The 27,175-nt window shown below is 42.3% G+C and overlaps 1 protein-coding gene across 5 annotated transcripts; it reads right to left on the reverse strand.

The window, feature by feature from the left end:
* Positions 1-308: 308 nt before the first annotated feature.
* LOC121575494 lies at positions 309-21,364 on the reverse strand. 5 transcript variants are annotated; one of them, XR_006002346.2, is made up of 5 exons: positions 20,665-21,363; positions 4,004-4,163; positions 3,618-3,732; positions 2,636-2,725; positions 1,272-1,360 (listed from the first exon to the last, which is right to left on the reverse strand). XR_006002346.2 is itself a non-coding variant. In XM_041888620.2 (4 exons), exons 1-4 carry the CDS (start codon positions 21,067-21,069, stop codon positions 1,246-1,248), a joined length of 795 nt encoding a protein of 264 aa, XP_041744554.2. In that variant the 5' UTR covers positions 21,070-21,354; the 3' UTR covers positions 309-1,245. The 5 variants fall into 5 exon arrangements, 3 of the variants coding, with proteins under 3 accessions (XP_041744554.2, XP_041744570.2, XP_041744562.2); XR_006002347.2 differs by lacking the exon at positions 1,272-1,360 and adding an exon at positions 1,881-2,247 and having other exon boundaries at positions 20,665-21,364; XM_041888620.2 differs by lacking the exon at positions 2,636-2,725 and having other exon boundaries at positions 309-1,360; positions 20,665-21,354.
* Positions 21,365-27,175: the final 5,811 nt, after the last annotated feature.

Consider the following 27,175-nt stretch of genomic DNA (forward strand, 5'->3'; position numbering starts at 1 on the left):
AGTAACTTGTTGTTTAACGTACTTTCACTGCAACCAGTAGCCTAAAATTAGTAGCATTTCGTGGCACAAAGGAAAACATGGTGGTGAGAGAAAGAACAGGATGATTCTTCACAACCATCACAGAACCCTTCCAGATATGCAAAAAAAAAAAAATCACCACTCTCACCCCTGACAAATAAGTAAAATGTACCATTATTTTTATTATTACAGGTATTTAGTCACAGATGACATTGCCAGCCACGCATGGACACACGCACACACAGGGAAGACAACAAAACCCAGAACTGACACAATGATGACACCATTACTTGTATCAATTACAGTGTGTTTATTGTTTTGAATGGTATTAAACCATTAAGAAGTAACAAACAGCAGTATCTAATGTACATGTTTGTGTTGGTGCCAATGTTGTTTGTTTGCACAGAGGGGTCTAGAGAAGGACATCTGCTGCCTTGAAAAGGGTGAGGAGAGATAGCGATGGGTGAGAGAAGGATGTTGGTGAGGAAAGGTGAAAGGAATGAGGTGCATTCAGATAAGTGTATGTTGTTTCACCATGAGGCTTGCCGAAACTGTTGGCTTTCATGGGTGTGTACGGTATAAGAACCTCTTAGATCAGTGGTATTCAAACTCTTTCAGTGAGGGCCCCATTTTTCTCCCAAGAATTTCTTGCGACCCCACCCCAAATCTAATGACACAACCTTAAAATCTGTAAATTTAGATTTTTACATCAACCAAAAACCTTTAATTAATTACATTTTCCTCTCTTATCAAAATGAAAACAAACCAATAAATACATTTCCTCAATACAATTGTATTTTTCAAATGATCTTTCTCAAAAACGTTTGTATATTGTCCCATACAATAATGTGTAATCTTAATTGTTGTACATTTTGTAAATAAATAAAAAACATGTTGGCGACCCCACTGCAGTTTCCCTGGTCGCGACCCCGACTTTGAATACCACTGTCTTAGATTGTACCAGACCAATCAAATGACTCAGGTCCAACTATCCAAAGCCTTATTGGTTATTTCAATGCCTCAATCTTCAGAGAATGGTATACAGTTCAAAATAGAGTGGACCTTTGAAACAACGCCCCCTTTGAAACCCAGGGGACCATGTGAATGTACCTTAATCTTGATTGTCAGTTTTATGTGGGATTAACAGAGTAGAGTTTGGGGAAAGTAGAGTTAGACGTAGTACAGCAAACTAGTAGACTTGTAGTAGAGTGTGAGTTGAGTAGCGGTTCAGATGTTGTAGAGTCTGAGCTGCTCCTCCACGTCTCCCTCTGACACCTCCCCAAACGTCTCCTGGTTCTCCTTCAGCAGCTGGAAGATGGCTGCCAGCTGCTCCCGTTGCACCCTGGGAAAAACACACAGGTAAACAAATCTGAGTCTCCACCCTGCTGCTCTCACCTGGCCAATGATAGAGATAGAGCCCACAGGGACAGGCAGGTTTTTAAACATCAACTCTAGTCTACACACATACACAGATGGTTAATGACAAGTGGTTAATGATAAAAGTGCAGAACATAGGTCAGCAAAGCTTGATGATGGTACAGCCCAACTCAGCCAAGTGCAGCATGGAGAAACAAAGCCAACATAGAACAGTGAATATGGTGTGAGCAAAATGGCCACTGAAACGATCTCTAAAAACCAAAACATATCACACTGTCTGGATCAAATCTGAAACGAAAATAAAGTAATTTAATTGTTTGCTCTTAATCAGCAAACCAGCAAGCCAGGTGCAAACTAACTGCCAAATAACAGTTTGGTGAGCAGATTGACATTTATTGGGATGAGTCTTGTCCTGGAGGCAGAACTGAGCGATTTCCGCTAGATGGGCCAGCTGCAAAGTCAAAATTGTCTATATCGTAAAAATTAATGAAAATTTTTAAGGTTAGGCATTAGGGTTAGCAGTGTGGCTAAGATTAGTGTTAAGGTTAGGATTAATATCAGCTCTTATGACTGTTGCTGTGCCAGCTCTAGTGACCCCTCTGCAGAGCTGCCTCCAGAACAAGACTCATGACAAAACACGCTAACCTGCGTTTGGTGATGCAATGCACCACCTATTGGTCAAATGGGGAATTGCCATATGAGTTGTATTAAATAGGCGAAGTGTCATCTGGTCTGAAGTGATCCCTGGAGGCACACAGGTGACAGTTATTTCCAATCAACACCTTATCTACCCCTGAGAAACACCTGATTTATACTTAACACATGGGAACCATGGCAACATCCTCAGGGGAGCTGGGGGGATGGAGCAAGAAAGAGGAGGAGGAGGAGGAGGGTAAGGGTTGAGGAGCATGTGGTACGGATGAGGGACATGGGGATATGGGACAGGTCCAGTCCTGGAGGGCAGCAGCGTCTGCTGGTCTCTCGAGGAATGGAGGTGAGAGACATCTGGTATAAGCATGAGGCCAGGGGACTGGGTGGTAGGTCACTAGATGGCCATGCTTGAAAAAACAAGTGGCTTCAGAGCGGAATACATTTCAAATACCTTTGCTTTTTGGTGTCAGTTTAGTTTAAGGTTAAAAATCACATCGGAGGTTAGAAATTAAGCACATCCATCCATCCTAGCATGGTCAGGCAATGACGACCCTAATGAATGAGCGCAATTCATATGTTCATACCTTACCATGTTTTTACTACAGCCCCTGTCTGTCTGCATGTCTGTCTGTCTGTCCGATGGGCTTACAGAGAGGTAAAGTCAGTGGTGAACTCTACCCTGCAGAAACAGAGAGCAGGACACAGGTGTTACAGACAGACACCAGGCCTGAGTGGGTCTCTGAATAGGAGGCCTGGGTTTCTGCTGGAGTAAGATGAAGCTGCCCTGGAACACTGATCTAAGGTCAGTTTTGTGTTTCTCCTTCAACTAATTGGAGGTCTTTCTTTCTTTCCTGTGCCTTGTTTTCGGAGCCCTGGTCCTAAGTCCCCATTGGTGCCGTGGATAGAAGCAGCTGCTAAGCACAGCCAACCTCACAGAGACAACACACACTGACACACACTGACACACACTGACACACACTGACGCTTGGAGAGGTGGAGAGGGGCGGTTAGGTAGCAGAGGAAGCTGGACAGGAGAGGGTTAAACAGTGGGAAATACATTTTATAATGGCCGTGTCCGAAATCTTGTCTACTACTTACTAAAACTACATACTGTGTACTAATCGTACTACATACTATTTAGGATGTACTGTTTAGTAAAAATGTATGCAGTAAGTAACAAATATTAACATACTAAGCTCATCCATACTGAGAAAGCGCCATGTAATGCACAATCGCGCTTGTTCCCCGCCATTCGTGTATTTTGTTAGAGCGCGTCCCCTATTCCGATTATCAGCCGTTATCAAACGCACGTGGATCTGAAAAGACAATTGTCTTCCTCAAAAGTGTACAGCAAATTCTACTAGATGAAAAGCTGAAATGAGTATGTCATCCTGGCATTTTAAAGCATACTAACTTTAAAAAATGTCACATCCTACTATTTAGAATGCAAGTATGGGTATTCGGACACGGCCAGTTACTGCTGGTATGCAGTGGCAGTTAAATATGGGGAAAGGGGAGGAGACTAGGAGAGGAAGCCACGTCAGAGTATTGAGATGCAGCCCAGCACTGACCTCTGTTCCTCCTCCAGCTCCTCTTTGGTCATCATCTTCTCCATCTGGCTGGTCCGCAGCATGCCGGGGATGTATTTCAGGCGCGCACCGTCTGCATCCACTTCCTCCATATCTGCTAAGAGAAAAGGCTCTCTTGGTGCTGTTTGAATCCCAGTGGTCAGTCACCAGCCCTAGTCCTGGAGAGCTACATGCTGTGCCAGCTTTTGTTCCAGCCAACACTAACACACCTGAGTCTACTGATCAACTGATCACCAAGACCTTGATTAGCTGAAATCAGGTGTGTTACTGCTAGGCTGAAACAAAAGCCGGCAAATTATGTAAATCAACAGGACCAAAGTTGGTGGCCACTGCTCCATCCACAGTGGTTGAAGCAGTAGCTTACTCACCGTTGCTGTACTCTGGGCTCTCTATGGCACCCCCTGTCTGTCGGTAGGAGAAAGGGCACAGTAGCGACCCCCCCTCAGGGAACTGTAGGTGACCAAAGTCTCTACCTGGAATGTCCACCGGCGCTGAGGCAGGGTTTGAGGTCGAGCACCGTTGGCCAGACTGTCAGAGAGGAAGTGAGACAGGAAGCGAGAGGGAGAGAAACATTGGATTAAACCAGCAGTTCCCAAACTAGGGGTCGCGACCCCATGTGGGTTCGCCTGTTATGAAAATGGGGTTGTGGGAGAATTTCCAAAATCCTGAAAAAAAAGAATAATAATAATAATAATAATAATAATAATAAATATAAATATATATATATATATATATATATAGACTGATTTTACCGGCCGCAATTGATTAAGTGAAAACAATGTGTGGGAAGGCAGAGGCACAGAAACTCACATCAATACCTTTGACAGATAACACTGTAACGAAGAATGTATGCTATTGCTAGCAATCAAGAGGAAACTGACTGAACGACTCAAAAACTCTCCAGCTTATGCTCTCCAAATGGACGTTAGCTGTGAGGGCCGAGATGCCCATACATTGACATATGTTTGCTATACATGTCAGGGGATGCTATTCACGAGCACATATTCTTCTTTCTCACGATTCCCGAGCATGAAATGGCACAGGGGATGTTCAGCGTGCTGCGTGGCTATATTGACGAAAAACAGATTCCATGCGATCAAATGGTGGGTTTTTGCACAGATGGGGCTCCATCTTTTACGGGACGGCGGGCAGGCCTCTGCACTCTAGTTATGAATGTGTCTCACTCTGCCATATGGACGCATTGTATGACACACCGAGAGCAACTGGCAGCAAAAGAGCTGAGCACAGAACTTGGAGATATACTGCAGCAGGTAACTTTAATTGTAAACTACATCAAACCGCATCCACTGCGCAAACGCCTATTTGCAAAACTATGTAGAGATATGGGATAAGAACATGACACAGCCTGGTCTCATAGACTAGACGTAACACACTAAATGTAAATCCGGGATGATATACTGAACAAAAATATAAACACAACACGTAAAGTGTTGGTGCCATGTTTCATGAGCTGAAATAAAAGATCCCAGAAAATTTCCATACACACAAAAAGCTTATTTCTCTCAAATTGTGTGCACAAATTTGTTTACATGCCTGTTAGTGAGCATTTAGTCTTTGCCAAGATAATCCACCCACCTGACAGGTGTGGCATATCAAGAAGCTGATTAAACAGCATGATCATTACACAGGTGCACCTTGTGGTGGGGACAATAAAAGGCCACTCTAAAATGTGCAGTTTTGTCACACAACACACAGATGTCTCAAGTTTTGAGGGAGCTTGCAATTTACATGCTGACTGCAGGAATGTCCACCAGAGCTGTTGCCAGAGAATTGAATGTTCATTTCTCTACCATAAGAGAATGTTGTTTTAGAGAATTTGGCAGTACGTCCAACCGGCCTCACAACCGCAGACCACGTGTAACCACGCCAGCCCAGGACCTCAACATCCGGCTTCTTCACCTGCAGGATCGTCTGAGACCAGCCACCCGGACAGCTGATGAAACTGTGGGTTAGCACAACCAAAGAATTTCTGCACAAACTGTTAGAAACCATCTCAGGGAAGCTCATCTGCATGCTTGTCGTCCTCACCAGGGTCTTGACCTGACTGTAGTTCGCCATTGTAACCAACTTCAGTGGGCAAATGCTCACCTTCGATGGCCACTGGCATGCTGGAGAAGTGTGCTCTTCATGGATGAATCCCGGTTTCAACTGTACCGGGCAGATGGCAGACAGCGTGTATGGCGTCGTGTCGGCGAGCGGTTTTCTGATGTTAACTTTGTGAACAGAGTGCCTTATGGTGGTGGTGGGGTTATGGTATGGGCAGGCATAAGCTACGGACAACGAACACAATTGCATTCTATCGATGGCAATTTGAATGCACAGAGACGAGATCCTGAGGCCCATTGTCGTGCCATTCATCCGCCGCCATCACCTCATGTTTCAGCATGATAATGCACGGCCCCATGTCGCAAGGATCTGTAAACAATTCTTGGAAGCTGAAAATGTCCCAGTTCTTCCATGGCCTGCATACTCACCAGACATGTCATCCATTGAGCATATTTGGGATGCTCTGGATCGATGTGTACGACAGAGTGTTCTAGTTCCCGCCAATTTCCAGCAACTTCGCACAGCCATTGAAGAGGAGTGGGACAACATTCCACATGCCACAATCAACAGCCTGATCAACTCTATGCGAATGTGTCGCTCTGCATGAGGCAAATGGTGGTCACACAAGATACTGACTGGTTTTCTGATCCACACCCATACTTTCTTTTTAAATGTACACTATATATATATATATAATATATATATAATATATATATATATATATATATATATACATACATACATACATACACACACACACAAAAGTATGTGGACACCCCTTCAAATTAGTGGATTCGGCTATTTCAGCCACACCTGTTGCTGACAGGTGTATAAAATCGAGCACACAGCCATGCAATCTCCATAGACAAACATTGGCAGTAAAATCGCCTTACTGAAGAGCTCAGTGACTTTCAACGTGGCACTGTCATAGGTTGCCACCTTTCAAACAAGTCAGTTCGTCAAATTTCTGCCCTGCTAGAGCTGCCCCATTCAACTCTAAGTGCTGTTATTGTGAAGTGGAAATGTCAACGACTCAGCAACAACGACTCAGCGTGAAGTGGTAGGCCACACAAGCTCACAGAACGGGACCGCCGAGTGCTGAAGCAGGTAGAAATCGTCTGTCCTCGGTTGCAACACTCACTATCGAATTCCAAACTGCCTCAGGAAGCAACGTCAGCACAATAACTGTTAGTCGGGAGCTTCATGAAATTGGTTTCCATGGCCGAGTAGCCGCACACAAGCCTAAGATCACCATGTGCAATGCCAAGTGTAGGCTGGAGTGGTGTAAAGCTCGCCGTCATTGGACTCTGGAGCAGTGGAAACGCGTTCTCTGGAGTGATGAATCACGCTTCACCACCTAGCAGTCCGATGGACAAATCTGGGTTTGGCTGATGCCAGGAGAACGCTACCTGCCTGAATGCATAGTGACAACTGTAAAGTTAGGTGAAGGAGGAATAATGGTCTGGGGCTGTTTTTCATTGTTCGGTCTAGGCCCCTTAGTTCCAGTGAAGGGAAATCTTAACGCTACAACATACAATGACATTCTAGACGATTCTGTGATTCCAACTTTGTGGCAATGGTTTGGGGAAGGCCCTTTCCTGTTTCAGCATGACAATGCCCCGTGCACAAAGCGAGGTCCATACAGAAATGGTTTGTCGAGATCGGTGTGGAAGAACTTGACTGGCCTGCACAGAGCCCTGACCTCAACCCCATCGAACACCTTTGGGATGAATTGGAACACCGACTGCGAGCCAGGCCTAATCGCCCAACATCAGTGCCCGACCTCACTAATGCTCGTGGCTGAACGGATGCAAGTCCCTGCAGCAATGTTCCAACATCTAGTAGAAAGCCTTCCCAGAAGAATGGCTGTTATAGCAGCAAAGGCGGGACCAACTCCATATTAATGCCCATGATTTTGGAATGAATGTTCGACGAGCAGGTGTCCACATTCCTTTGGTCATGTAGTGAATCTGTCATGTGAAATCCATAGATTAGGACCTAATAAATGTATTTAAATGTTTTCCTTATATGAACTGTAACTGAGTAAAATCTTTGAAATTGTTGCATGTTAAGTTTATAGTTTTGTTCAGTATATTTTTGTTCAGTGTATGTTACGTTTGGTATGGGGACAATGTTCTTTTTTACATAGTTGGGGTCGCAAGAATCTTCAGATCTCAAAATGGGGTCATGGGCCAAAAGAGTTTGGGAACCTCTGGACTAGACCATACTAAACTTTATATCCATGAGTGTGGGAGAGAACGTATAGGCCTAGGTGATGCGTTGGTTCATTGATTGTGCAGGGCGGCTTACAGAGAGCCTACAATTATAGTGAATTTGTATTTGATTTTAAACAGCCTAGTAATAGGGCATTTTTTATATTTTCATAATTAATAGGCTGACATTACCTTTAGCTACAGGATATCTCACTGGCATGCATTTCCATCTCCTCCTCTTTCTCCTTCATTCCTTTCTCACGTGCGCAGAGATAGGGGCTGTCAACAGCTTTATTAAATATGTTTAGTTGTGAAAACATTTAACTATCGATGTTCCCGAACAGATTTCTCTTGGTTTCCCAAATTAAGCACTGGGTAGCTGCAGGAACATGGCTGGAGAGCACATGGCATACAGAGTTTGGGCGGAAGTATTACCTGTCGCGCAGCCAGAGGCTGCATGCTCCTCAAACAGTGGTTTATGCGTGAAGTGAAATAAGTGTTCTTATAAGCCCAGACATTTCTATATGCAGTCCCATGTGAAAGCAGAGTTTTGCTGGTTGACACTAAAAAGAGGAGGATCCGAACTGCTACTATGTTTATTTCTCAGCTGCTCCATTATAAAACCGGGGTAGCCTACCAGGCTTAAAAACGAAAATGTGGGAAAGCAGCCTCTATTCGCTATTGGAGTGCGTACGGATGACATGTCCTATTTCCCCTGCCCCTGTTCATGCCCATTCGATAATGGGCCATTCTAAATCGAAACTAATTTGACATATTAGTAAAGACAATATTAAATTGAGAATAGTCTCATGGGTGAAAATATGATCACGTCTGGAGGAAGCCTGGCACCAGCCCTACGGTGAAGCATGGTGGTGGCAGCATTATGCTGTGGGGATGTTTTTCAGCGGCAGGGACTAGGAGAGTAGTCAGGATCAAGAGAAAGATGAACAGAGCAAAGTACAGAGATATTTGTCACCGTTATAGTGCAATTAATGTGTTGTTTAGTGTTGTGTATTGGCTTTGCTGGCATGCGTTTGCCCTGTTGGGGAATACACGTATTTGCCTGAATTGTTTAATATTGATAGTTAACTATTAATATGCTTAACAATAGTAGAGACATTTCTTAACTACCAATGCTGTGCTTTTCATGAGGAGGGTCCCCTCTAGCTCCCTGCAGCTGGTCTGGGTGTGTAGTCAAGGACATGGGATGGAGATAGACCTGTATTTTTTCTCGTTGCTTCAGAGTAACCCAGTCACACGGTTAAAACAAAGAGCCTCAGAGTGACCACAGTCTTTCAGTTCATCCTGTCTTTTGCTATCTTCCAAGGGCACAGCTGTGTGGAGATATGGGCAGTGACGGAGCTAACGTTATCACTTGTTTGTGCGCTATGACTTGATACACATAGCCACAGGAAGAGAACAAGATGGCTCCTGATCTGCCCAGGTGGGGGCGTACTTGTATAAAAGGCAGAGATTGTTTTATGACACTTTGTAGAACTTATGAGGAGCCATCCAAATCCTGTGTGACTCTGTATTAACTTCCACCTGCAATTGCATAACTAAATATATTTTATATATACACTCAGAAGTTGTTGTCTGTGTCATTTTCTAAAGCTTAAGGTTTGTTTAAGAATAAGAGAATATCAGCACTGTGCAAAGAATCCTCTACAGCCCCGGCAATATTTACATGCTAAAGTCGCCACTGGTCACAAGTATGCTCACTGTCCACTGATAGTAGGTGCTTTACAGGTAATCCTAAGTGAGAAGCTTGCAACGTGATGGTCACCCTATTTATCCTGCCCTGTGTGTTTTGGTGCTACTTGAGTCAAGCTTTCCTAAAGCATTAGCTATGGAAGCGTGTCACAGCGATCAAAGCACATTTTGTCTACTGTCTCGGAGCTACAGTGGACACCGTTGTCGGTAGGCTAATATTACACCAACAAAGCCAACGGGATGTGATATTTCAGTTTATGTCCAATGGCCGATGAACACCGATACGTTTTATCTATACAGAACAAAAATATAAACGCAACATGTAAAGTGTTGGTCCCATGTTTCATAAGCTGAAATAAAAGATCCCAGAAATGTTTCATACGCACAAAAAGCTTATTTCTCTCAAATTGTTTACATCCCTGTTAATGACCCTTTCTCATTTGCCAAGATAATCCATCCACCTCACAGGTGTGGCATATCAAGAAGCTGATTAAATAGAATGATCATTACACAGGTGCACCTTGTGCTGGGGACAATAAAAGTACACTCGAAAATGTGCAGTTTTGTCACACAACACAATGCCACAGATGTCTCAAGTTTTGAGGGAGCATGCAATTGGCATAGTGACTGCAGGAAAGTCCAACAGAGCTGTTGCCAGAGAATTGAATGTTCATTTCTCTACCATAAGAAATGTAATTCTAGACCACGTGTAAACACGCCAGTCCAGGACCTCCACATCTGGCTTCTTCACCTACGGGATGGTCTGAGACCAGCCACCCAGACAGCTGATGAAACTAAGGAGAATTTCTGTCTGTAATAAAGCCCTTTTGTGGGGAAAAACGAATTCTGATTGGCTGGGCCTGGCTCCCCAGTGGGTTCCCTCCTATGCCCTCCCAGGCCCACCCATGGCTGCGGCGCTGCCCAGTCATGTGAAATCCATATATTAGGGCCTAATTTATTTATTTCAATTGACTGATTTCCTTATATGAACTGTAACTCAGTAAAATCATTGAAATTGTTGCATGTTGCGTTTATATTTTTTATCAGTATATCATTTATCTTCATCTGAAGGGCGGCAGGTAGCTTAGTGGGTAAGAGCGTTGTGCCAGTAACCGAAAGGTCGCTGGTTCTAATCCCCGAGCCGACTAGGTGAAAAATCTGTCGATGTGCCCTTAAGCAAGGCACTTAACCCTAATTGCTCATGTAAGTCACTCTGGATAAGAGCGTCTGCTAAATGACTAAAATGTAAATGTAATCTGACAAGGACTGAAAAGGATTTGCCAGTAGATTGTCAACGTGATTCATGATGATGACTGCTTGTCTAGCTAGCTAGCTTGCTTGCTAGCTAGCTAAGATTTTTAAAGTATGATGTTGACATGATCAGTCCTATCAAAGCTAAGGTAGATATAATGTGATTTGATGTCATTTTATCTGTGGTCAATGACCTTGTCCCTTCTTGGATGGGCACTTCTAATGTAAATCTATGGCAACACCCAAGGGGGCTTAAACTGCCTAGCTCTCCCTGAAGATTATGTGGTGACGTAGTATCCCCATGATTGACAGAACACTGAGCCAATAACGGCGCAACTAGACAAAATGACCAATGCCTACGCTCTGTGCTTTCGCTGGCTGCCCCTCCACCACAGAAAGCACTGAGCTAGGCTGAAACACCTGCATTTTGGAGCTCCCTTACGCAAGAGACCATGTTTGTATGCGGTTTTATTAACTCAAGGATTTGTATATTTTTTTTTACATTGTTTACAAACTGATACAGTGGGGGAAAAAAGTAGTCAGCCACCAATTGTGCAAGTTCTCCCACTTAAAAAGATGAGAGAGGCCTGTAATTTTCATCATAGGTACACGTCAACTATGACAGACAAAATGAGAAAATAAAATCCAGAAAATCACATTGTAGGATTTTTAATGAATTTATTTGCAAATTATGGTGGAAAATAAGTATTTGGTCAATAACAAAAGTTTCTCAATACTTTGTTATATACCCTTTGTTGGCAATGACACAGGTCAAACGTTTTCTGTAAGTCTTCACAAGGTTTTCACACACTGTTGCTGGTATTTTGGCCCATTCCTCCATGCAGATCTCCTCTAGAGCAGTGATGTTTTGGGGCTGTAGCTGGGCAACACAGACTTTCAACTCCCTCCAAAGATTTTCTATGGGGTTGAGATCTGGAGACTGGCTAGGCCACTCCAGGACCTTGAAATTCTTCTTACGAAGCCACTCCTTCGTTGCCCGGGCGGTGTGTTTGGGATCATTGTCATGCTGAAAGACCCAGCCATGTTTCATCTTCAATGCCCTTGCTGATGGAAGGAGGTTTTCACTCAAAATCTCACGATACATGGCCCCATTCATTCTTTCCTTTACACGGATCAGTCGTCCTGGTCCCTTTGCAGAAAAACAGCCCAAAAAAGCATGATGTTTCCACCCCCATGCTTCACAGTAGGTATGGTGTTCTTTGGATGCAACTCAGCATTCGTTGTCCTCCAAACACAACGAGTTGAGTTTTTACCAAAAAGTTCTATTTTGGTTTCATCTGACCATATGACATTCTCCCTATCCTCTTCTGGATCATCCAAATGCACTCTAGCAAACTTCAGACGGGCCTGGACATGTACTGGCTTAAGCAGGGGGACACGTCTGGCACTGCAGGATTTGAGTCCCTGGCGGGGTAGTGTGTTACTGATGGTAGGCTTTGTTACTTTGGTCCCAGCTCTCTGCAGGTCATTCACTAGGTCCCCCCGTGTGGTTCTGGGATTTTTGCTCACCGTTCTTGTGATCATTTTGACCCCACGGGGTGAAATCTTGCGTGGAGCCCCAGATCGAGGGAGATTATCAGTGGTATTGTATGTATTCCATTTCCTAATAATTGCTCCCACAGTTGATTTCTTCAAACCAAGCTGCTTACCTATTGGAGATTCAGTCTTCCCAGCCTGGTGCAGGTCTACAATTTTGTTTCTGGTGTCCTTTGACAGCTCTTTGGTCTTGGCCATAGTGGAGTTTGGAGTGTGACTGTTTGAGGTTGTGGACAGGTGTCTTTTATACTGATAACAAGTTCAAACAGGTGCCATTAATACAGGTAACGAGTGGAGGACAGAGGAGCCTCTTAAAGAAGAAGTTACAGGTCTGTGAGAGCCAGAAATCTTGCTTGTTTGTAGGTGACCAAATACTTATTTTCCACCATAATTTGCAAATAAATTCATTAAAAATCCTACAATGTGATTTTCTGGATTTATTTTTCTCAATTTGTCTGTCATAGTTGATGTGTACCCATGATGAAAATTACAGGCCTCTCATCTTTTTATGTGGGAGAACTTGCACAATTGGTGGCTGACTAAATACTTTTTTTCCCCCACTGTATGTAACACAAATGAATGCCCAAATTACATGCAAAATATGCCAATTAAAAATATATACAGTATATATAAATATATATACAGTGGGGAGAACAAGTATTTGATACACTGCCAATTTTGCAGGTTTTCCTACTTACAAAGCATATAGGAGGTCTGTAATTTTTATCATAGGTACACTTCAACTGTGAGAGACGGAATCTAAAACGAAAATCACATTGTATGATTTTTAAGTAATTCATTTGCATTTTATTGCATGACATAAGTATTTGATCACCTACCAACCAGTAAGAATTCCAGCTCTCACAGACCTGTTCGTTTTTCTTTAAGAAGCCCTCCTGTTCTCCACTCATTACCTGTATTAACTGCACCTGTTTGAACTCGTTACCTGTATAAAAGACACCTGTCCACACACTCAATCAAACAGACTCCAACCTCTCCACAATGGCCAAGACCAGAGAGCTGTGTAAGGACATCAGGGATAAAATTGTAGACCTGCACAAGGCTGGGATGGGCTACAGGACAATAGGCAAGCAGCTTGGTGAGAAGGCAACAACTGTTGGCGCAATTATTAGAAAATGGAAGTTCAAGGTGACGGTCAATCACCCTCGGTCTGGGGCTCCATGCAAGATCTCACCTCGTGGGGCATCAATGATCATGAAGGTGAGGGATCAGCCCAGAACTACACGGCAGGACCTGGTCAATGACCTGAAGAGAGCTGGGACCACAGTCTCAAAGAAAACCATTAGTAACACACTACGCCGTCATGGATTAAAATCCTGCAGCGCACGCAAGGCCCCCCTGCTCAAGCCAGCGCATGTCCAGGCCCGTCTGAAGTTTACCAATGACCATCTGGATGATCCAGAGGAGGAATGGGAGAAGGTCATGTGGTCTGATGAGACAAAAATAGAGCTTTTTGGTCTAAACTCCACTCGCCGTGTTTGGAAGGAAGAAGAAGGATGAGTACAACCCCAAGAACACCATCCCAACCGTGAAGCATGGAGGTGGAAACATCATTCTTGGGGATGCTTTTCTGCAAAGGGGACAGGACGACTGCACCGTATTGAGGGGAGGATGGATGGGGCCATGTATCGCGAGATCTTGGCCAACAACCTCCTTCCCTCAGTAAGAGCATTGAAGATGGGTCGTGGCTGGGTCTTCCAGCATGACAACGACCCGAAACACACAGCCAGGGCAACTAAGGAGTGGCTCCGTAAGAAGCATCTCAAGGTCCTGGAGTGGCCTAGCCAGTCTCCAGACCTGAACCCAATAGAAAATCTTTGGAGGGAGCTGAAAGTCCGTATTGCCCAGCAACAGCCCCGAAACCTGAAGGATCTGGAGAAGGTCTGTATGGAGGAGTGGGCCAAAATCTCTGCTGCAGTGTGTGCAAACCTGGTCAAGACCTACAGGAAACATATGATCTCTGTAATTGCAAACAAAGGTTTCTGTTACAAATATTAAGTTCTGCTTTTCTGATGTATCAAATACTTATGTCATGCAATAAAAAGCAAATTAATTACTTAAAAATCATACAATGTGATTTTCTGGATTTTTGTTTTAGATTCCGTCTCTCACAGTTGAAGTGTACCTATGATAAAAATTACAGACCTCTACATGCTTTGTCAGTAGGAAAACCTGCAAAGTCGGCAGTGTATCAAATACTTGTTCTCCCCACTGTATATATATATATATATATATATATATATATATATATATATATATATATATATATATATATATATATATATATATATATGAGTATTTTTATTTATTTTTATTTTGTTGCTAAACAGGTAGGGCTCAAAACAGTTGGGCTCTGCCTCACCTGCCCTGAATGACGGGTTGCCACTGATGTTTAATTTTAATTTTTTATTATTGAATATTAAAACATACAATCTACTTGCAGTGAAGCCGCTCAACATTTACATTACATTCAGTCATCTAACAGACTCCCATCCAGAGCGACCCACAGAAGCAACCAGGGTCAACGTCCTGCCCAAGGGCACGTCGACAGATCTCCCACAAGGTCAAAATGGGGACCGAACCAGCGACCTATCGGCCACCAGCCCAAGCTCCCCACCCTCAAGACCCCCCCCAATGCACCAATAACCAACAAAATCAACAAAAGAATGCAACAAACAAAAGACATCAAGGACAACAAAAAATCATAACAGCAAGCCCAACTGAATACGTTTGAGTGCATGTATGGCACTATTTACATGTGTGTGTGTACACGTGAGTGCATTTGAATGCGAGTGTGTGTATATGCATGTGTACACGCGTACAAACACCAGCGCGGCATCAGCCTCAGGCAAACAGGCATTAGATGTAACAACGTTGCCCCTCAGTGTCATTCAAACTTACTTTTTTATTTTGACTTTACTTTTGACTTATCTTTGACTGTGATTCTATCCCCCACCCAGAAACTCCACTCCCACTTGTCTCCAATTCCACTTCCCAACCCTCAGCTTCCCTCAACCCATCACACCGATCTCTGCTGGCCACCTTCTTCAGATTTCTACGCGCCATATATCTTTCAACTACGCTTTGATGTTTAACATACAATTTCAATCTATCTAATCAAATAGAATCCACAGATTACGAGTTGAAGATAAATACTTTTACTAAGAGTATTAGTATATTAGTAATTGACTGACCATGTCTCTCCAGATCTCCAACAATACTATTTCTAGGGTCAATTTTAGATGAATGTTATGCTTTTTCAGCCATTCCTGAACCTGAGACCAGAAACAGGCTACCTGAGGGCAATACCAAAACAAATAGTCTAAATCTGCAGATCTCTGATGATTGTATGCCCCAAATATTCAACATTTTGTTGGTGGCAAGAATTCTGTACAATAATTTTTGCTGAAAAGCACAAAGTTTTGAATCTTACGTCGTTTTATAATTTATATCAACTCATGCACCCTGTACCATGGAATCGGTACATCAAAATCTCTTCCCAGCTATTTTGCAATCTGTATTGAGCAGACCTTTCCATACAATTCTGATAACTCCATGAAAGACATAACTCTACCATTCCAATGTACAATATAATTAAAAAACAAAATACCCTTTTCAAACATCTTTTCCATAAATACAGGTCTTTTATCAACCAGCACATTTGAGTTCAACCATAATATTTGTTGTAATATTTCTATCTTTTCAGGGGGATGAAATTGAAATTGTAACCAGCTCTGCAATGCTTGTTTGAAAAAGAGATACTTTGAAGGTTTCATTTTCAATTAATCGAAAATGAGACATGGCAATCTGCACAAAGGCAAAAAGGCCATTTTTAAACAATGCATGAGCTTTTCTTAGTAATCTACTTGAGAACCATTTATGTTTGAAGTAAAACTTTTGTATAAGTGAAGCTTTTAGAGAGTGCTTTTATATTTAATAATCTCAATCCACCCAGTTCATATTCATTATATAGATAGGCACGCTTTATCTTGTCTGGTTTAGCATCCCAGATAAAGCGAAATATTCTTTGCTCATATGATTTGAAAAACGAATCATCAGGAGTAGGCAGCGCCATAAGTGAGTAAACTGAGATAAGACTAAGGTGTTAATCAGTGTACTTTTCCATAAATAGAGGTATTTACCTCTCCATGGTTGCAGGATCTTGTCTATTTATACTAGTTTTCTATTGAAATTCATTGTGGAGAGCTCATTTCTATCTTTTATGATATGAATACCAAGTATGTCTACTTCACCGTCAGCCCATTTTATAGGTAAACTGCAGGGTAATGTAAAAGTTGTATTTTTTAAAGATCCAATACGTAATATTGTATTTTTTTAAAGATCCAATACGTAATATTGTACATAATTAGGTTTTAGTCCAGAAAAGTTATCTAGATCTTCAATGAGACATTACAGGGATCTAGCTTGTGGACTTAATATAAAACTTGAGTCATTGGCATACATGGACACCTTTCTTTTTAAGGCTTGGATTTCTTATCCTCTAATGTTGTTATTTGATCTGATTTTAATAGCTAGCATTTCGATGGCCATAACGAATAGATATGGTGACAGCGGACACCCTTGTTTAACTCCTCTTGCCAATTCAAAACTCTCTGAGAAGTAGCAGCTATTTACTATTTTACACCTGGGGTTGCTATACATTACTTTTATAAGAGACTCACTGAAATTGAAAAAAATCTAGGCATTTATAAATAAAATCCAGTCTTACTTAATCAAAGGCCTTTTCAAAATCCGCTATTAATACCAGGCCTGGCTTCTTAGATGTTTCATGTTGTTCTATTATTTCTAGTAGTTGTCATATATTATCTTGTGTAAAAAACCTGTCTGATCAGGATAAACAATACCTGGTAAAAACCTTTTTAATTCTGAGTGCTATGCATTTCGCTAGTATGGTTCCGTGTGGCTCAGTTGGTAGAGCATGGCGCTTGCAACGACAGGGTTGTGGGTTCAATCCCCATGGGGGACCAATACGAAAATGTATGCACTCACTACTTAAGGATTCTAGCTTTAACCATACACTGCAGCAAACATCAAATGAGAGATCTCACACACACTGTCTGCAGTAGAGCAGGCGAGTGTGTAAAGTACAGTAGGTCATTTAGTTCTGGGCATGACGGCTGTGAGTCAATATCTGGACTGGCACCTGACTCTCCCCATGTGTCACCTTTACAATCACACAGGCTTAGGTCTTCTCCCCTCCTTTGTCTCCCTCTCTCCCAGATGCTGGGGTGCAGTATGTAACACATCTATCCTCTCCTTACCACCTCGCTCTCCCTTTCTCTTTACCTCTCTCTCCAAGGTTCTGACACCCGTGTTTCACACCTTCATGGTTTCTTCTCAGTATATATGGTGATGGTTCAGCCGGTCAGCCATCATGGTTTCTTCTCAGTATCTATGGTGATGGTTCAGCCAGTCAGCCATCATGGTTTCTTCTCAGTATCTATGGCGATGGTTCAGCCAGTCAGCCATCATGGTTTCTTCTCAGTATCTATGGTGATGGTTCAGCCAGTCAGCCATCATGGTTTCTTCTCAGTATATATGGTGATGGTTCAGCCGGTCAGCCATCATGGTTTCTTCTCAGTATCTATGGTGATGGTTCAGCCAGTCAGCCATCATGGTTTCTTCTCAGTATCTATGGCGATGGTTCAGCCAGTCAGCCATCATGGTTTCTTCTCAGTATCTATGGCGATGGTTCAGCCAGTCAGCCATCATGGTTTCTTCTCAGTATCTATGGTGATGGTTCAGCCAGTCAGCCATCATGGTTTCTTCTCAGTATCTATGGTGATGGTTCAGCCAGTCAGCCATAGTGGACTGTCACCCACTGTGCACTTCAGCAAATAATTTAGGCATGCTTGTAGGCTAGGTCACTTGCAGCATAGGCATGACTCATTTAGAGGTGATTTACTCTACCAGAGAAATATGACATTTGTGATGTATTGGCCACGGCTCTTGTAGCCTATCCGTGTGAGAATGAGTGAGTTTGAGTGGTAAGGCGAAAGCAACCGACTGTAGATGAAAGTTGAGGGGTGAAGTCGGGAGAGGTACATCTGCGACAGCCGAAAGTCAGACACTAATATGGTTTTCCAACAGCAAGGCTCAGATCAACATGGCAGGGTTGCCATTGTTTATAAAAGGGTTTCTTTATAATGTCAAATTAAACATGGCTCCAACCCCCATATCACACACTGAAATTGCACAATCTGAGAGAGAGCCTCAAATATCATATTAATTTGCATATAGGCTATCCACTGTGTAGCCTACATGAAGTTGGTTCCTGTTTCAGTCATGTCTTTGGTCACATCCGTGTGGGTCCATTGTCATTGGCCGTGTTCAAGAGGATCAAAATCGTAAGGTATCATGGGCAAATTGTGAATGACTGATCTACAAATAATAATGAGTTATTTATGATGCAAGGTGAATATAGATCAGTCAGTCGGCAGTCGCCTGCACTATCGGCTGCAATTTCAAACAAGCCCATTTAGTTGGCTGTGTAGTAAACAGTGTCAACTTATTGGTCCAAAAAGCTGCCTATAATGCGCAATACCTGCAATACCTACCTGACCAAGGTAAGGAGTGGTGTATTCTGTTGAGGGAAAATGTACTTTATACGATCGTGATGTGTTGTTGTCTCACCTAGCTATCTTAAGATCAATGCACTAATTGTAAGTCGCTCTGGATAAGAGCATCTGCTAAATGACTCAAATGTAATGTAAAATGTATTCTGTGACTAATATAATATATAAATAATAGTATAATTAAATATAGGGTTGGGTAAGTTACTTTCTAAATGTAATCCGTTACAGTTACCTGTCCAAAATTATAATCAGTAACGTAATTTTTGGATTAACCCAAACTCAGTAACCTAATCTGATTACTTTCATTCCTTTCCCCTTAAGAGGTGCAGGTTAACGTTTTTCCGTCATGAATCTTGCTAAATTCATTAGAGTTACCAGCCTCAGAAATTGCAGCCCAAATAAATGCTTCACAGAGTTCAAGTAACATCTCAACATCAACTGTTCAGAGGAGACTGTGTGAATCAGGCCTTCATGATCGAATTGCTGCAAAGAAACCACTACTAAAGGACACCAATAAGAAGAAGAAGAGACTTGCTTGCTGACATAGACTGTAGCCTACAAAAGCCTATTCCTGCTCTTTTCCCACGATCCATCAAATTCATTTGGTATCACTAACCAGGTCTCCATCCAACCTTTTTATGAGAGTAAAGTACATGTCGGATAAAAAAAATGTAATGACAGGCCTGATGGAAACAGAAAAATTGTAGGTCAACTTTCCAAATGTTGACAAAACAAATATGCTAGACATGGTGGGATCTTTTTGTGTGGGTAAAATGAATTATGCGAGAAATGTTCAAATGAATTATGCTAGAAATGTCCTCCCACTACAACTCGGGAAAGCATGCAGTTTATTAGGCTACAGATTAAATAACTTATAAGGGTTGTGAAAGTGCAAGGTGACGCTCCTTTCCAATAAATATCGAGGGTCTTATTCTGGTGACATGATCATCGATGCTTGGCTGCCATTTGACAAATAAAAATAATCTCGCTCCTGTCCATAATAATCTAATCATCTCCGGTCCTGAGCCGTTCCATCAGGGCTAATCAGACCTAATTAAGTCTCCCTAAGAGTATACCTGCACAGCCTAGCCTGCACTGTGCCTGCGAGCTGTTGGCTAGAGTGCACAAGCCAAGACCAGAGCAGGCACATTTGTTATTTAAAGCAACCGTCTTTGTGACAAAACTATAGGAAGAGTTGAAAATGCGATGGAAACACATTTAACTTTAGATTTTTATTCGGTACATCATGCACCAATAAGTATCAGCAAAAAGTATATTTGGTGAAAACACACCACTGGTGGGAAAATGCGCATATTTTCTTTATGTGGATTCTAGAGTATTCCCATTCAAATCTGTCACCAATTGGATAGAAACCTAGCTATTCAGAAAACAGAAAAGTGTCTTTTTTTTTTTGGCAAACATCCCTTCCGAGTTGAAAAGTTATCCTAGAAGTAATCTAGTTTTTCAAAAGTATCTGTAATCTGATTACATGTATTTATTTTGCTGAATGTAACGGATTCCAGCTAGTTTTTTTGTAATCCGTTACTCCCCAACCCTGATGAAAAATATTAGGCATATACACTACTCATACAGCACATTATATTAGCCTACCATAATGCCAGATTTCACCTTTTTCTCGTGAACAGCATGGGTCCTAACTTCTGCAGCGTGCAGTCCCTCCTCCTCAACTGTCCTTCTGTCCGCTGCCACCGGATACATTCTTTTTCCGACAGATCGATATTCACTGTCCTCCTCCGATTTGTCCGTAAAGGTTTGCCCTGCTGCTGTTCCCTGTTTCTCCGTGAGATTTACCGACGGTCCTGATTTAGCTAATCCCGCTTTCACCACCTCTCTCCCGGACTGCGCCAAAGATCCCTCCCTTGAGTGATCCGCGTTGGATGCAGCAGAGCCAGAGAACGAGACAGTAGTAGTATCGTTGGTACTGAACAATGTTGTCACCAGAATAATAGCGAAAAGCGTGAAGAGAATAGCAGGCAAGATAAAACTTAATTCCATTGTTGCAGACTGAAAGCGCGTCGATTTTTCGAGCCAGCAAAATATCACCCGTTTATCCTTTTGTCTTCTATTTTTGTCTGTTACAAAACATGTAGGCTCTACAGCCTATACTGGAGAAATACTGTTAAAAAAGTATATCCTTGGTATCCTCACTCATGCGATTTTCAGTCGGTTTGCCTACCCCGAATCCCATTGGCTTTGTTGCTGTAATATTAGCCTACCGACAACGGTGTCCACTGTAGCTCGGAGAAAAAAGGTGCTTTGATCGCCGTGACACGCCTCGAAAGGAAACGTAATTTCCTACGGACACGCCTCCATAGCTAATGCTTTAGGAAAGCTTGACTCAAGCAGCACCAAAACACACAGGACAGGATAAATAGGGTGACCATCACGTTGCAAGCTTCTCACTTAGTAGGTGCTTTACAGGTAATCCTATCAGTGGAAAGTGACCATACTTGTGACCAGTGGCGATTTTAGCATGTAAATATTGCATGCCAGCAAAGCCACTACACTAAACTAAACAATACATTAATTGCACTATAACGGTGACAAACGGTGCCCACAAACTGTTAGGGCCTACATAAAGCTGTCCCGAAAGCACCATGGAGTGAATTATTACCCCGCTACACATGGCTATCAGGTGGAGTCTCCTCTGGCAGCGAAACAGTTCATTCCGCCTCATTTACTGCGTTCTTAAAAACCATAGCTAATATGGCTTACTTGCTTAAATACATATAGTGCATTCGGAAAGTATTCAGACCCCTTACAAAAAAAGATTGCAGTTTTGAAACTGCGGTAAAAGTGCAGTAACTGCAGTCAACTGGTATTTTGGACGCAGTAATTGCAGAATAACTGCAGTTACACTGAAAAATTACTGCAGTAAAAAAAAAAGAAGGTTTTGGACGCAGTATTTACTGCATACTGCATTTATACTGCACTCTGACTGAAATCCACATTTTGTTAGGTTACAGCCTTAATCTAAAATGGATCCAAAAATATAATAATCCTCATCAATCTACACACAATACCCCATAATGACAAAGGAAAAACAGGTTTTTAGAAAAATGTGCAAATGTATTTAAAAAAAGACTGAAATATGACATTTACATATTCAGACCATTTACTCAGTACTTTGTTGAGGCACCTTTGGCAGCGATTACAGCCTTGAGTCTTCTTGGGTATGACGCTACAAGCTTGGCACACCTGTATTTGGGGAGTTTCTCCCATTCTTCTCTGCAGATCCTCTCAAGCTCTGTCAGGTTGGATGGGGAGGGTCAGGGTCACTGCACAGCTATTTTCAGGTCTCTCAAGAGATGTTAGATCGGGTTCAAGTCCAGGCTCGGGCTGGGCCACTCAAGGACATTCAAAGACTTGTCCCGAAGTCACTCCTGCGTTGTCTTAGCAGTGTGCTTAGGGTCATTGATTTCTCTGTAATTTGCTCCGTTCATCTTTCCCTCGATCCTGACAAGTCTCCCAGTCCCTGCCGCTGAAAGACATCCCCACAGCATGATGCTGCCACCACCATGCTTCACCGTAGGGATGGTAATGGCCAGGTGACGAGCGGTGCCTGGTTTCCTCCAGACGTGATGCTTGGCATTCAGGCCAAAGACTTAAATCTTGGTTTCATCAGACCAGAGAATCTTGTTTCTCATGGTCTGAGAGTCCTTTAGGTGCATTTTTGCAAACTCCAACCAGGCTGTCATGTGCCTTTTACTGAGGAGTGGCTTCCGTCTGGCCACTCTACCATAAAGGCCTGATTGGTGGAGTGCTGCAGAGATGGTTGTACTTCTGGAAGGTTCTCCCATCTCCACAGAGGAACTCTGGAGCTCTGTCAGAGTGACCATTGGGTTCTTAGTCACCTCCCTGACCAAGGCCCTTCTCCCCCGATTGCTCAGTTTAGCCGGGCGGCCAGCTGCAGAAATGTTTTGGTACCCTTCCCCAGATCTGTGCCTCAACACAATCCTGTCTCTGAGCTCTACAGACAATTCCTTCAACCTCATGGGTGTGTGCCTTTCCAAATCATGTCCAATCAATTGAATTTACCACAGGTGGACTCCAATCAAATTGTTGAAACGTCTCAAGGATGATCAATGGAAACAGGATGCACCTGAGCTTAATTTTGAGACTCATAGCAAAGGGTCTGGATACTTACGTAAAGAAGGTATTTCCGTTTTTTATTTGTAATACATTTGCAAATATGTCTAAAAACATGTTTTCGCTTTGTCATTATGGGGTATTGTGGGTAGATTGATGAGGACATTTTTTTAATTGATCAGTTTTAGAATAAGGCTGTAACGTAACAATGCTGAAAAGGTAAAGCTGTCTGAATACTTTCCGAATGCACTGTATGGTTTCCACCGACTCCTTGTGGATTTGTGTAACTCGATAAGAACCGCATTCTCCTTAAATAATAACAAATGCCGACATGAGTTTTGACTTTTGACCCACACACAAACATTATTACATTTATGTTCAATAAATTAATAATCTTTGTTCTTATATCATTAACATGTAGCTCTAAGTGTAAGTGCAAGCAAACGAGCTGCGACGAGGTAGGCCTTCATTCAGCACTTTCAAAATGGACACAGACAGAAATTCAGATAGATGTTAGTTCAGATAAATTCAGCAAGATGTTGAGGCCTTAACTTCACTCTTCTTTAAGTCACCACAGAGAGAGGGAGGGAGCGAGCGAGACACAGTTAGCCTACCATTTGTAGTATTTTATTAGCCCTATTTGGTCTAAAAAGGAAGGAAAATACAATCACGAAGATCCACTTTTATAGACAATAGGCCTATACCGACGCACAGACTGCGCAAACAAAACAACCCTCGCAATATCAACTGGAATTACATGGGTCTATTACTGAACTTGGCAAACATGGTTACAGACCCAACAACATTATATATACTGAACAAAAATATAAACGCAACACGCAACAATTTAATAGATTTTACTGAGTTACAGTTCATACAGTATGAGGAAATCAGTAAATTGAAATAAATTCATTAGGCCCTAATCTATGGATTTCACATGACTAGGAATATAGATATGCATCTGTTGGTCACAGATACCTTAAAAAAATGGGCCTCATGATCTCATTATGGTATTTTTGTGCATTCAAATTGCCATCGATAAAATGCAATTGTGTTCGTTGTCTGTAGCTTATGCCTGCCCATATCATAACCCCACCGCCACCATGGGGCACTCTGTCCACAATGTTGACATCAGCAAACTGCTCGCCCACACAACGCCATACACATGGTCTTCGGTTGTGCATACTGCCAAACTCTCTAAAATGACATTTGAGACAGTTTATGGTAGAGAAATTAACATTAAATTCTCTGGCAACAGCTCTGGTAGACATTCCTGCAGTCAACATGCCAATTGTACGCTCCCTCAACTTGTGACATCTGTGGCATTGCACATTTTAGAGTGGCCTTTTATTGTCCCCAGCACAAGGTGCACCTGTGTAATTATCATGCTGTTTAATCAGCTTCTTGATATGCCACACATGTCACATGGATGGAGTATCTTGGCAAAGGAGAAATGCTCACTAACAGGATGTAAACAAATTTGTGCACAACATTTTTGAGAAATAAGCTTTTTGTACTTATGGTAAATTGAGATATACAAACTATGGCATAAGGGAACGATGAGCTGAGCAGATAAGAGGCAAGCCGTAATTTCAATTAAGACATTAATGAGCAAGCTAAGACAGACGTAGTCGATATGCCCATTTGTTCAGCAGTTTTGAAATGGACAGCGACAGAATTCAGAACATGGGCCGTTCTTACAGTATTCTCCCTGTACACCAAGTCAGAACCGTAGGATAAATAATGGTGGCATAGAAGCAGACAATGAAAGCTCTTACAATATTCGATGATGACATTTCACTGAAACAGGCTATAAGCTACATGTGCACCACCAAGTCAGAACAGTAGGCTAAGTTCTGAGGGGGAGAGGGACCAAATTCTTAGGCTGAGAGACATGGGCTACTAACGGCTTAGTGCACAACATACACTTAGTATTACTTTCTTAGTTACAGTATACACATCCTGGCATATTATATCCTTTCTGCAGCAGCATACAATACATATTTTTGGACTCACCGTTGTGCTGCTCAATTGAAAAGTGGCGCGTTGGTCCTTCTTGTGGGCAAACTGTCATCAAAGTCTGGCAGTCTCTGGATTTATGGTGCTTTCAAGACAACTGGGAATTCTGAGAAAATAAACAAGGTTGAATCATGATGTCGGTGACCTTCAGCAGTGGTGTAAAGTACTTAAGTAAAAATACTTTAAAGTAGCCTAATAAAGAAGTTTATTTGGGGTATCTGTTACTGTTTATATTTTGACTACTTTTACTTCACTACATTCCTAAAGAAAATAATGTACTTTTTACTCCATACATTTTCCCTGACACCCAAAAGTACTCGTTACATTTTGAATGCTTAGCAGGACTGGAAAATGGTACAATTCACGCACTTATCAAGAGAACATCTCAGGTCATCCCAACTGCCTCTGATCTGGCGGACTCGCTAAACACACATGCTTTGTTTGTAAATTATGTCTGAGTGTTGGAGTGTGCCCAACAATCTGTAAATTAAAAAACAAGAAAATGATACTGAAGTATATTTTAGCAATTACATATAATTTTGATACTTAAGTATATTAAAACCAAATACTTTTTGACTTTTACTCAATTAGTACTTTTTACTGGGTGACTTTCACTCGTGTAATGTTCTATTAAGGTACTGTATCTTTACTTATAGTCAATTATGACAATTGGGTACTTTTTCCACCACTGATGTTCAGGTTGATGCTCTAGAAAGAGGCCAGAGTTCCCGACTTAGAATTCCAAGTTGGATGACCATTCAAAACGTATTTTCCCAGTCTGAGCTTTTTTTTTTTTTTAAAGAGTTCCCCAGTTGTCTTGAACGCATTGAAGTCGGAGATTTCCCAGTTCCGAGTTCCGAGTTGTTTTGGACGCCGCAGAAGTCATGCTGGATTGACAGCATGGCCAATGCATTCAACCTTTCCTGATCCATGGTGTTGGGTGTGAATGTTTATCCTTTTAATCTTAGAAAAAGAGACCCTTTCAGACGTTTTAAATCCTTAAACCCAGACTTGGACCACACCCCGCTCCACCGAATAGCAGGCAGGGGAAGCAAAATAGTGATCGCTTTGCAACGCTCACAGTTAGCCACTGAATCTTTCTAAACCACTCATTGTTGAATTTGCAATTTTCTACTTACTGTGTAATGTTTATGTCCAATGGCAGATGAGCACCGATACATTTTATCTATAATTTCTCTTCATATGACAAGGATTGAAAAGGATTTGCCAGAAGATTGTCGACATGATTCATGATGACTGCTTGTCTAGCTAGTTAAGATTTTGAAAGTATGACGTTGACATGATCAGTGATGTAATTTTATCTGTGGCCAATGACCTTGAGCCTTCTTGGACGGGCACTTCTAATGTAAATCTATGACAGCACCCAAGTGGGCTTGAACTGCCTAGCAGTGTTGCCAACTCCTCAGTAAGGAAAGTAGCTATTGGCTGTCCTAAAAGTCGCTAAATGACGTCATCACCTAATTTGCATAATTGGTTATGTGCATGTAATTGTGATGGACGCTGTAGGAGAGAGGAATAACGTTGCGGGAGAGACAAAAAGTGAGTAAAAAGCTGCGCGAGGACTGGGCCGCCTGTGAGTGCTTTGGGACGGGGGTGGGGCCCCCACTGCTCGTTGAAAAGAGTAAGAACGATACGTGCTTTCGCATCAGTCTCCAATAACACCAGAAAAAGGTCGCTAGATTTGTCACGAGTCACTTTTTTGAAAATGTGTCGCTAGAGGGGTCTGAATACTCGCTAAATATAGCGACAGTCGCTAAATTGGCAACACTGCTGCGTAGCTCTCCCTGTAGATTCTGCGGTGACATAGTGTCCCCATGAGTGACAGAACACTGAGCCAATCACAGCGCAACTAGCGAAGATTACAAACGCCTACGCTCTGCGCTTTCCCTGGCTGATCCTCCACCACAGACAGCACCGAGCTAAGCTGAAACACCGGCATTTTGGAGCTGCCTTACTCAAGAAAGAGACCATG

This window comes from Coregonus clupeaformis, chromosome 1 (genome assembly GCF_020615455.1).
Source record: "Coregonus clupeaformis isolate EN_2021a chromosome 1, ASM2061545v1, whole genome shotgun sequence".
Classification (NCBI taxonomy): domain Eukaryota; kingdom Metazoa; phylum Chordata; class Actinopteri; order Salmoniformes; family Salmonidae; genus Coregonus; species Coregonus clupeaformis.

Coding starts and splice junctions, on each gene's coding strand:
- LOC121575494 (XM_041888620.2), bottom strand. CDS start 21,069: ATGGAATTAAGTTTTATCTTGCCTGCTATTCTCTTCACGCTTTTCGCT. Junction 3,733..4,003: donor GAGCCCAGAGTACAGCAACG/GTGAGTAAGCTA, acceptor CTTTTCTCTTAG/CAGATATGGAGGAAGTGGAT. Junction 1,361..3,617: donor GAGCTGGAGGAGGAACAGAG/GTCAGTGCTGGG, acceptor TGTTTTTCCCAG/GGTGCAACGGGAGCAGCTGG.